Source organism: Acomys minous (genome assembly GCF_964271855.1).
Source record: "Acomys minous genome assembly, chromosome: 6".
In the NCBI taxonomy this organism is placed as follows: domain Eukaryota; kingdom Metazoa; phylum Chordata; class Mammalia; order Rodentia; family Muridae; genus Acomys; species Acomys minous.
The window spans coordinates 52,302,963-52,315,414 of NC_140487.1; the positions used below are offsets into that span (position 1 = coordinate 52,302,963).

General features: G+C 39.9%; 1 protein-coding gene across 7 annotated transcripts in view; it reads left to right on the plus strand.

The window, feature by feature from the left end:
• PDE1C (phosphodiesterase 1C) overlaps window positions 1-12,452 on the plus strand; it is a gene marked incomplete at its 5' end in the record, with an annotated part of 524,017 nt that overhangs the window by 412,752 nt on the left and 98,813 nt on the right. For all 7 annotated transcript variants that reach the window (XR_014779828.1, XM_084784999.1, XM_084784994.1 and 4 more), the window contains 3 exons: window positions 9,609-9,722; window positions 11,054-11,236; window positions 12,118-12,184. Coding sequence is in view for 6 of the 7 variants with exons in the window: in XM_084784999.1 (XP_084641125.1) it covers window positions 9,609-9,722; window positions 11,054-11,236; window positions 12,118-12,184 (364 nt within the window). The remainder of the gene's footprint in view (window positions 1-9,608; window positions 9,723-11,053; window positions 11,237-12,117; window positions 12,185-12,452) is intronic.

Below are 12,452 nucleotides of genomic sequence, written 5' to 3' on the forward strand. Positions count from 1 at the left end.
TTTTACACAGGCTTTGAAAAAAGGCATGTTTCACTGAAGGAGGTTTCAGTTTTGTAAAGACATTGGAAAGCTCCTGTAAATTGGTGATTATTTTTTTCTAATTGATAAATTGTATAGAAATATACAAGAGTAGCGATGAATACTTTTCTTAGCTGATAGACTTCAGGAGTCCAGCAACTTGTTGAACAGTGTGTTTTTGTTTTGCTGGTGGATGAAAGCATAAAGGACACAGAGCTACTCTTGCTAGTCATTGCTTTTATTGATGCTGAATTTGATGTGTTGGAACCTGGTGATCACTGATTGTTCAACTCCCCTCTCCCAAATAAACTCCCTCCTAAAAACCCTAAGAAGTAAATTGTCTTATCACAGAGCCCTGTGATACCCTATCACAGTGACTCAAGTGTCATCACCTTTGAGAAAATATTTGTACTATAGTCTTCAGGGTACCTCCCGCCCCAATGCTGATTATAGTGAAAACACGTTCTAAATCTATCCCTTGAAACCCATGGGTATTGGTTCCAAATAATCCCCTCCTCACTGCAAATACCCAAATCTGTGGATATTCAAATTCTTTTGATAAATGGTGTAAAATTTGCCTATAACCTCTGAGCATCTTTTACATAAGAAATAGTCTATGTATTAAGTATAATGTCTATTAAAATGCAAAGGCAATAGAACATCTGCATGGTTATTTCTTTAAGAAACAACAAGGAAATGGTCTGTGACTATTTAGTACAGGCGCGTGCATTTTTCTGAATGTTTTCTATCCATACACGCAGAACCAGCTGCACACTAGACATTGTGCCCTTCCAGTCCAATGCTAGTTAACCTGATCATCATGAATCATCAGACTTCTCCTGCTATCCTGCTTCTCCTTGAATAAATATCCACAGGTTCCCCAATGCTGCTGGAGAAAGCTGAATGGTAGTTAGCTGGTCATGTTGAGCCCACTGTTGTCTGATTCCTGACTTCTGAAGTTTTCATTTCTTGGTATGACCCTGAGTTCCAGCTTCCCATGAAATTCCATAAACAAATGGCCTTTTCAAGCTGCTCTCCCAGGCTAGAGTCTGTCATCTTTGCATCCCATCTTGTGCCCCTGGTTGGCATCTTGGGACCTAGGACCTGCAGGGCCACTTTGATTGTGGCTTTCTCTGGGGAAGCTGCTGCTGGATGGAGATTCCTCTACTCTCTTGCTTTCTTGGTTCATCATATCTCTGCTAATATGTTTACAGGACTCCTTTGTAGGAGCCAGTAACCTCCCTGATGTTCATGCTTGCATGGAGATCCATTTCCTGCCTATATTGATGGAGCCTATCACTGTGTCTACACCAAAAAGCATTCTGAATAATGCTTATTGTTGAATCAGTGTTTCAAGTATGCCCATCCCAATCAGTTCCTAATAATTGTAGAAACAAGCAAATCACTAGGAAAAAAAAAGTCTAGTTATTATCATCAAGATGGCTTTAAGATATAAGTCCTGAAGTTACTGTGCGGTACCCTTTTAAGAGGAGCCGTTTTATCTTTTCATAACATTTAGGTAAGTGACAGGGAACAAGATCCAGTGGAGAGAGCCGGGTGTGAGATGCAGATACATGGAGGTGATGGACTGGAACGGACTGGTTTTGCATAAGTGAGAAGGTAGGGCTTGGGGTTTATCAGTGCATGTAGGGGAAGTGCTGTAAGAGATCAAGTTCCCTTTCACACTCAGCAAAACTAAACCAGTCTGAGACAGTAGTGATTATGGACCATTTTTTAAATCTATTTATCCATCCTTGAGGGGGATTAACGTTGGTCGGAAGACAGATATGAGAGTTTTTATTTTATTTTTGTTTGTACTTTTTTTTGGCGATGATCTCTATCCCCCCTCCCCCACCCCTCTCTCTGTGTGTATGAACTTTCTCTCTTTTCAACTATCTTTTGAATTCTAAAAGAAAACATTCAGGCTTTTCTTCAGTTTTCCCCTTCTATATCTTTTTTTTTTAAATTTTGGGGTACAAGATTTTTACTTGCCTTCATCAGTTCTTACGTGTCTGAAGCATATTAATTGTCCTTTCATATAAAAAGGTGTTTCTGTTCTAAAAACAACAAAACAACAACAGCAACACTCCTCAGCTTGTGTGTTTTGAATTTATTAATTCCAGAGAGTTTTAGCGAGGTTTATGAGTAAAAATAGGAAATAATGTTCAACTCTTTCTGATGCAACTTTTAGTTATTGTTTATTTATTTACTGATTTATTTATTCACTTTCCATCCCAGTCGTAGGCCCTCCCTCCTCTCCTCCCATTTTCATCCTCCCTCTCCCATTCCTCACCCCCTGTTCCTCAGAAAAGGCGATCCCTTCCCTACCCACCTACCCCTGCTCCAGTGAAACTTTAAAATTGTTGTCAACCTGAAGTTCTCAGTCTTAAGTCCCTCACGGGCAATAACTAGGTTCAGTTGGTTCTGTCTTAGATAGGTGAGTGAATATTTTGTTGACAGTCCCAATGGAGACTTTGATTATTGTATGAAATTTAAATTGTTTCTTAACATCTACAGCATTATAAAGTTAGGAAATAAAAGAAGCACTGACCATGTGTTCTCCTAGGGTTTATACTAACAGTGCCCGTACTGAGTATTGTAAGAGCAGCTGGGACGGTTCTGTATGGAGACCAGTTTTCATATAAGGCCCAAACCTAAAGCCAGATTCCAAGACATGCACACCCCTATACATCTGAACCCTCCTTTTAACTTTAGACATCACACAAACTGGCTCACGTCAGGGGACTCTGGTCCTGCACTTTGCTCTGTACTTGACTGTGTAGAGAGCTGAGCTGCTGCTGCACGTCATCAAATTCTTTGCAAGAAAGCAGCTCACAGCCAGCAGAGGGTTTGTGTAAAGAAATAGACAACCGGTATGAAAATGCGGTGGCTCATCCTCAGCGACTTGATGCACAGCCTCACAGAGGCATTGTGCCAAGGCTTGAAAACACAAACTCTTCCTAAAATGGTGTTGCACATTTATCCTGGAACTCTCACTGGCAGCCACAATGACAGAAATGGATGGAGTGCTGGAAACTATGAATGCTGACAGACTATTTTTATTGTTGTATATTTCCTTTGTCCTCCTTCCCTCCTTCCCTCTCTCCTTTAATTTTCCCTTCCCCTGCTTCTCCTTCCCTCCCTTCTCTTCTTACTTCATGAATTTATTTTGGGTGCTCTTGAAATAAAATCCCATTAAATACCTAGCCTAGAAGTTCTCTTGAGTACTAGTAAAAAAGTTGGATATCCTTTTCTTTCTTATATTTTAACACCTGAAGAAACATTGTATTTTTGTCCCTTGGGAGTTATATAAGAAGAAAAAATAAGTAATGAAAAGAATATTACTTTTCCATCACTTCAAAATATGCCTCTAACCCACTTGCAATCAATACCTGCTCCAACCTTCCGTTATTTCCAGTCTCCAAGATTTTGTTTCTGTCAATCTTTCAATATAATCTGAATTGTGTGCATATAGTTTTACATCTCAAATATTTTGTATGAAATAATATGTTGTCTTACTTGTGCTTTTTTTGTTCCTACTTATTCTTTTTTTAATGGATCAATTTTTAACAAACAACTCTGCAAAAAAGGAGGCAGCATAAAGTAAAGGCAAAAAGGATTAGCATATTGATTTGGCACAAGACAATAGCTTTTTTTTTCTTTTCCTTCTTTCTTTTTTCCTCCCTGCTTCACTTGGGATTTCTCCTTTTTAAATTAAATTATTTTTATACAATGTATTTGAATAGTTGTATTTTTCAATCTCCTGACTACTTCCAGATTCTTTCTTCCTTCTATTTTCACCCAATTTTATGTTTTTTTTCTCTATCTTTAAAGCAAAAACAAAAGATAAAATTAACAAAACAAAATATTAGAAGAAAAAAGTAAAAAAGAAGCAAAAACGCTCTTTCACAAGCACAGAAGGGAGAGACAGAGAGAGAGAGAGAGAGACAGAGAAAAAGAGAGACAAGACAGACAGACAGACAGACAGACAGACAGACAGACACACACACACACACACACACACACACACACACACACACACAGAGAGAGAGAGAGAGAGAGAGAGAGAGAGAGAGAGAGAGAGAGAGAGAGAGAGTTGATAGTTCATTTCGTGTTAACCAACTATTCTTAGGCATGGGGCCTGCCCTTGAATTACAGTTAATATACCCAGTGAGATTCAATTTAGGAAACTTGTTTTCCCTTTGTATCATGTATCAGTTACAAATAACTTTTCCGTTAGGTTTAGGACCCTGTGTCCACTTCATTGTTTTAGTCCTGGGACCTCATCTGGCTTGAGCCTATGCAAACCTTATGTGTGCTGCCACAGTCTTTACGAGTTCATATGTGCATCAGTCTTGTATCTAGCAGACTCTGTTTCCTTGGAGCTGTCCATCAACTCTGGCTCTAATAATCTTTCTGCCTTCTCTTCTGCATAGGTCCCTAAGCCTGGTTGGGTAGTAATAAAGGCATCTCATTTAGGACTGAGTGCTCCAAAGTCTTTCACCTTTTTATACATTGTCAAGTCATGAGTATTTGTGTTAGCCCCGATCTACTGCAAGAGGGAAGCAAGGGCTGAGGTTCTTGACAGCTTTAGCGGTGTACAATATGGGCTCCATCTCATGGAGTGGACCTTAAATCCAGTAACAAAGTGCTTGGTTACTCCTGTAACATTTGTGCCATTATTGCACCAATCTATCTTGCAGGCAGGTTGCTCTTGTAGGTCTAAGGATTTGTAGATTTGTGATATTGATGATTGCCTTTCTCCCCCTGTGTTGTACACAATACTGCTTCTCTCTCTCTCTCTCTCTCTCTCTCTCTATATATATATATATATATATATATATATATATATATATAAACCTCTACAGAAGTATGCTTCCATGTGGTTTTTCGTAAGGCCTTTAGTTATGAAAGTTATCCTCCCTGTATTTCCTCCTTTACTTTTTCACTTCCATTCTCCCATTTAACCCTCCTAGTCTAGTTTCCCCTTTATCTTTCAATAACACTACATTCTATTTTCCCCCTTCATTGGGACATACCGTACTCTCCATTGGTCCTTTACTATGTACCGAACCTCTGTGGTTATTTGCACTGTAGCATTCATATTAAAAGCTTAAAATCCATCTCAGAGAAAACAGAAAATATTTACCATTTAGGGCCTAGGTTACCTCACTCAGGATGTTTTTTTTTCCTAGCTCATCCATTCACTTATGATTTTCATTTTCTTAACAGCAGAGCAAGATTTCATTGTATAAATGTAGCACATTTTTATTATCCACTCACCAGGAGATATACTGGATATCCATCTTTCTTAAAATGTAGGCTGTTACTTAAAGTGAGACCTGGCCTTTTGCTTCTTTCTGGAATAAATTTGCACGAAAAAAAAATGTTCAGATACACTTTAGAAGGAAAACATAGGAAGCTACCCAAACCTTTCTGCCCCAATTAATTGCCCCTAAGTCTACCACAAATACTTTAAATTGGGGTATAAGGACATTCAACTACTTTTGAGACGGACAATGATTAAGTAGATTCAGATCTAGGGCAATGCTATGATTCTCAGCAGCTTTTTAAATTTTTGACACTAGTGGTACTAGTTGTTTAGCAGCTGAGAAGCTACTTTGAAGCTATTCTGCTTAAGAAAGTGTTAATGGCTTCCTCAGTTGGTGGCACATTTCAAGTGAGGATATGGAGCTACTGGGAGGTCGGCTGAGGGGCCAATGCGTCAGCAGCCCCACCACATGGTGCCACTGCTTAACACTGAGAGTCAGGTTGCCTGAGCCGCTCGAGTCTCTCTACCCTGGGCATTGGATCAAATGGGAGCTGGCCATTCAGAAAGTTGCTAACCATTTCTTTAACAAGCAAAACAAAACCTCTTATTGTTTTTTTCTTTTTCTGTTGTCATGTTTTGTTTCTTTTGAATTTCCTTTTTTCTCAATATGGTTACTGTTTTGTTTTTTGTCTTTTTTTTTAAAATCAGGTCTACTCCATAAACCTACGCTTTCCTGAACTTTACTGAGTGCGTAGCAGATGTTCCCTTGGCAAGTTTTCTTGGCTCTGGCAGTGAGCTCCTTCTCTGCGCTCCGCTTGCTATCGACAGTGCTTCACTGTTGACTCTTCCCTTGGATAGTCTTGTGTTGCTTCTCATCTTTAAATCCAGAGAGGGGAATGGCAGCTGGATGGGTGTTTTCAAACCAGTGGGTCCTGCCAACTCCCTCATGTTCTGTGCCAGGATGCGTCTTCAGCCTAGCTCAGAAGCTAGGAAATTAGGAGAGAGAAGAATATTAGTACCATTTCAAGTTCTAGAGGTACATTGTGCATGAATTCTTCTCTGGGTTTAATGACATGATTGGTCCTCTGCATTGCTGACTGTCTTCTGACTGTGGCACAAAGCTTGGGGCTTCCCATGCAGATGCCTCCTGGGGGGAGATTCTGAATCAGATGAAGTGTGACGTCAGCTGAGGCCTGCTTCCCCTGCCGGGGCAACCAGAGGCTCTTTACTGCTTGATTCTTCTGACACTGTGCTCTGTTGGAAGCAAGAGTAATTAAAAATAGTGGAACAACCCACAATTTCTCTGACACAGTCATTGCAGTTGCCCTCTGGTTCTTTATCTCACAAGGGTTGCAGAGGTCTCTTTAATGGAAATGGATGCTTGCCTCCCACTGCTGGCTTTCCTGTTGCATTGTCCCTGTGTTTGGAGCATCTATCTCGTTGGTCATTTCTTTTTTTCTTTCTTTCTTTCTTTTTTTTCATTATTCAGGATTTTTTTTATTAATTTATTTTTGTTACACCTCAATGGTTATCCCATCCCTTGTATCCTCCCATTCTTCCCTCCCTCCCATTTTCCCCTTACTCCCCCTTCCCTATGACTGTTCCTGAGGGGGATTACCTCCCCCTGTATATGCTCATAGGGTATTAAGTCTTTTCTTGGTAACCTGCTATCCTTCTTCTGAGTGCCACCAGGTCTCCCCCTCCAGGGGACATGGTCAAATATGGGTCACCAGGGTTCGTGTGAAAGTCAGACCCCACTCTCTGCTCAACTGTGGAGAATGTCCTGTCCATTGGATAGATTTGGGTAGGGGTTTGAAGTTTATGGCCTGTATTGTCCTCGGCTGGTGCCTTAGTTTGAATGAGACCCCTGGGCCCAAATCTGCCTTTCATAATGTTCTACTTGTAGGTTTATAGGACCTTCTGGATCCTTCTACTTTGCTATTCTCCCATGCTTCTCACATCTAGAGTCCCAATAGGATGTCCTCCCTTCTGTCCCAGTTTCCTGGTAAGTGAAGGCTTTCATGGGACATGGTCACTTCTTATAAGCCATCTGCTTGGTAAACATCCACGAGCCGTTTAACCGAAGACCACGTGCACACTGTGTTTGCAGAGCACTTTGCAGAGTGTGCCTTAAAGCTGCTGGTTTCTCATTTTTGGAAGGTATATGGATTACCGCCTTTCCACTTGTCCACACATCTGCACGCAATCCTTCTGCACAAGCCTATGGTTGTCTTTAATTAAGCCACACTGTCCTCAAAAACATTTATGCCACTGTTAAATGGCTTTCTGGTGTGGCACAGGGTAGAAGCATAAGGCCAGCTTGCATTCTGCTACTTTTTATCATGTGATTCTCTTTTAAATTTTTGAAAAAAATTTCATGTGCATTGGTGTTTCACCTGCATGTATGTCTGGGTGAGGGTGTCTGAACCCCTACAAGCAGAGTTACAGACAGTTGTGAGCCTCTGTGTGGGTGCCGAGAACTGAATCCCGGTCCTCGGGAACGGCAGAGAGTGCTCCTAACCACTGAGCCATCGCTACACCTCTACACTTTTGCTACTTTTAAAAATATGTTATCTTTCCTTAAACCTTCCTAAGTTTTGCTTTTTCTTTTTATTTGGAATAAAAGTTATAGTGGTGTATGTTGGGTTTTTTCCATTTCATTATTTGGTCTGGTTTTATTTGATCTGCTCTCATTTGCTTATCTGGGTTTTCTTTAGCCTACAATCATTTTTATTTTGATTAAAGCTGCTTTTATTTATCCCCCTGGAAACTGTTACTAGATGGTGGTACCTTCTGGTTTTATTTTATTAGTCATTGTTCCCCTCATTTTTTTTCCTATTTTTATCCTTTGCTCTTGGGTTTTAAGGATTAAGATGAGTCCTGACAAAGCAATGATGCTAAATTCCCAGTAGAATATTTACTCTCCAAGGAAAGGCAAAATATTTTTATTTTTGTTTTTGAACACAGGCTTTCTCTGTGTAGCCTTGGCTGTCCAGGACTCACTTTGTAGACACGGCTGGCCTCAAACTCACAGTGATCCATCTGCCTCTACCTCCTGAGTGCTGGGATTAAAGGCATGCATTACCAATGCCTGGCTGCACAATATTTTTAAAGTTTGAATATTTTCTCAATTTACTTCATTTTATTAATTTTTAAATTTTAATTTATTGTAATTTATTCAGATTATATCTCAAATGCTATTTCCTTACTGGTGTCTTCCCCTTCTCTAGACCTTTGACAGAAGATGACTATCTCCCCTACCATATGACCCCAGCCTATCAGGTGTCATCGGGATAGCCTACTTCCCCCTCATCTGTGTGCCTGCTGGGCCTTCCTACCAAGGGGATACTTAGAAATCAAGTGAGGCAGATTGCATAAACCCACATACATACAACAGAGATGTGACAGAGATCTTAGTGTTCTGTCAAGACATTTCTTCCAGGCTTTGTCACATGGTGCTCTGTTGTACAATCCTCAGAGAAGTTACCTAGCTTATCTGATATGCAATAGAAAATACTTGGCAAAGCAAAACTCAAATCCATGGTTGAATTCTAGGTCTGTACTGTCTTTTCTAGTACCATTGTCTGTTGGACAACCTGAAGAGGTGCTTGCCCTCTGAAGAGGTGCATCCCCAGTTGTGCTCTGATCACCTGCAGGCCTATCATTGCTTTAACGTACATGGTCCTCCTCTGTTCTGGTGATTTCTATGTAATGGGGACATGCTTCTTTATTTCTTTTGTATGATCTGGAATCCAGTTTACCACCATCCCTCATTTTTGACAGCTACATTAATACTCTTCTTCTTGGATGTGTTCTTCCTGTCTACTAAATTAATTTATTTGCATCCAAGTTTTTCATGGTCTTCTATGGCTATAGTGGAACTCTATGCCTTCCCACAAGTCTTGAGATGCCTGTAGGCTATGGGGCTATGGTTCTCTGTGGTCACTGCTGAACAAAGTGCTTTCAATGGAGAGAGTCTTGGGCGAGTCTGGTGGTGTTTGGTGCTGGTTAGTCTTTCCTATATCCAATTAGGGACTAAAAGAGTCATGTCTTAGAAAAAGAAAATTGTTAGTAATATAGAACCTTTATAACAATGAGTACTATAAAATTTTTGGTGTGGTCAGGGAGCTGCTGGAGAACATTTTTCTTCTTGTTTTATTATTTCTTAAATTGCTACTTTAGCACTGTAACTTTTTTCCTCTCAAATATACTGTAGTAAAAAAAGAACAATGTTCAAAACTATAAAGCATGTGTCATCATAGTTTTAGAAGTAGTCTTTGATTTCCTTATTCTGATGATGTCATCTTGTGCCCTGTAGGTTACGGTCCTTGGTCAAGCAATTAGAGCGAGGGGAGGCCTCAGTGGTAGATCTTAAGAAGAATCTGGAATATGCAGCCACAGTGCTTGAATCTGTCTATATTGATGAAACAAGGTAAGTTAGAAAAGAGACTAAGAATATAATGATAAATTTTCCTGTCAAACAGTCCCATCCCTGTGTCCTGCCTGTAACCCCACCTCCCCCTTTGTAGCAGGTCTGGGTTATGGTTCACATTGACTCTGAAACATTAGTTTCTACAAACAAATTGGAAAGACCTGGAATGATGCGCCCTCAACTATGAAATGACAAAAAGAACTTGCTGCATAGATGACAAAATGATTTAAGAGCAGAAAAGATAATTATTAAGAGCCTGGCATGTCTTTTCCCCCAGTTTTAAAGGCCCACTATGATGACTACAGACTTATCACATCAGTCAAAAATTTGTGTTTGAATGCATCTGTCAACAATTGGAGGTTCCTGAAGTGATAGAGTCCCCAGCATTCCTGCTTCAGCAAATAGTCCCATTTGAATCATACAAGTACTAGAGCGATTGTAGGCACTAACATTTATGAAACAAATAGAAGCACTTTCCTTTTGGAAACCACTGAGATGTCAACTGTGAAAGTCTCTAGTCAGACAGGCTCCTCAGGATTTGTGAAGTCTTGCTTCACCAAACTCAAATCTGAAAGGATTTCATTAGAGTCTATGAGTTGTTGGGCTTATTTTTTTTAATGATGCAATTCATTACAAATTTCAGGAATTTGATACCACAGTCTTTTCCCTTTTACCCACATGAATATACCTAAACAAACAGCAACGATAAAAGCACCTTTGTACTGATGTCCACTCTAACTGCTTATTTTGAGTAGGACTTAAACAGATGACATGCATGCTTTTCTTGGTCTTATTATGACTACTGTTGTTCCTCTTCAGTCTCTGGCATGTGAATAAGTTAGGCAAATATGACAAGCACATTTAGAGATGGCTTAAGTCACTGGGCTCGAATGAAGAGCTGCATTGTTTTGGGAAGTTTCCTTGAATTTAGAAATTCCTGTTTCTCTTGTATCCTATTGAATTAAAAGGGAATCATTTGGTATAATTTAAAGTAATTGCTTCAAAATACTTGGTTGTTGTGATTTGTGCAATATTTGTCACCTTTTGGCATTTTCCCCTAGACTGTCACTGATTCATTCTTACCTTCTTACACTTGTGTCTTTGGAGATCAGGAGAGATCAAATTTAGTCAAAGGAGACATATCAATGTGATCTCTCTCTCTCTCTCTCTCTCTCTCTCTCTCTCTCTCTCTCTCTCTCTCTCTTCCTCTGTGTGTGTGTGTGTAGTTTTATATCATGTTTTTTTGTACCTGTGTTTCAGGTGGGTAGAGAAATAGAGAAGTCTTTATTGAGGTTCAGTCTCCATGCCCTGATTGTGTGTTTTATTTCCAGGCGACTTCTGGACACAGAGGATGAGCTTAGTGACATTCAGTCAGATGCTGTGCCTTCTGAGGTCCGAGACTGGCTGGCCTCCACCTTCACAAGGCAGATGGGCATGATGCTTAGGAGGAGCGATGAGAAACCCAGGTTCAAGAGCATCGTCCATGCAGTGCAAGCTGGGATATTTGTGGAGAGGTAAAGGTGAAACTCATTGTTATGCAAGGACCAAAACAACAAGAATACTAGGTCTTAGGACTGTAAATCTTCCTTTAATGCAATTTTGATAAGTTATTATAAACACTCAAATTTATGAGTAGAAACATGTATTTAAATCTCTATAACATCATTAGGACAAGTTTTTCCCTTTGCTCAAAATTCTCATCTTAAGAGGATATAGATTAAGTTCAGCCTTTTTTCTAGAGTCAGAAGTCATCTGATCTATACTGTTTGAACACATGGACAGCATTGGGACAGATAACAATGCTGTAAGGTGGCTGAGCCAGGGAAGACAGTTTAGTTAAGGGCTCTGAGTTATGGGTGACATAGTTTACTAGCTTTTTGATGCTGAATTGTTCCCTACAGGGAGCTGAATTATGTCTTCTACTATACCTTATTACACAGTTACACGTTAGATATCTCATAGTGGTGATTTTGAGGTTTATTTGGGATACTCACTACTTACTTGCTTTAGAAGTTCTGGAAAAGTAACATTTCTGATGGGTTGTCCACACAGATCCTTTGGTCATCATCAAGTACAGTACTGTACACTACCTACCCCTGGCCTTTCTACAGCCAGCGCTGCCAGAACACATCATCCTTTTAATAATGCAGTGTCCAATATGGGACACATCCTCTTAATTTAGTTCTGTTTCCAGTGGCTCATGTGTTTGAGGTTGCCTTAATTTCTTTTGAATTCATCACCAAGGATACTTAAGTAACTTAACTTTGGAATTTAAATTTTCTTGGTGCACCACATGCCCTGAATGTTTATCACTTGTCATCGTGTGTGCAGATCTCTGAAGTGCTAACTGTCTGTTCTAAGCTGTCCCATTTTGTTTCTCTTCCAATCTTGCCAGAATGTATAGACGGACATCAAACATGGTTGGGTTGAGCTATCCACCAGCTGTTATTGATGCATTAAAGGTAAGAATGGTGAGAAGGCTTCCAGGGTAAGTGCATATGAATACAGAGTGCAGTCACATCTGTCCTTAGAAAGCAATGGTGTTTCGTTTCTGTGCTTTTCTGTGATTCTTACCTTAACCTGTCATTACTGTTTTCTTATCTGTTCTAATAGTAGTACTGTGTTCTCAGTGTTTAACTCCCAATTTTTTTTCCTTTTAAATTAAACTCTCTGTGGAGGTTGATTTTACACAGTGATCTGGAATGATGAGACTCATGTAGCAGTAGCCAG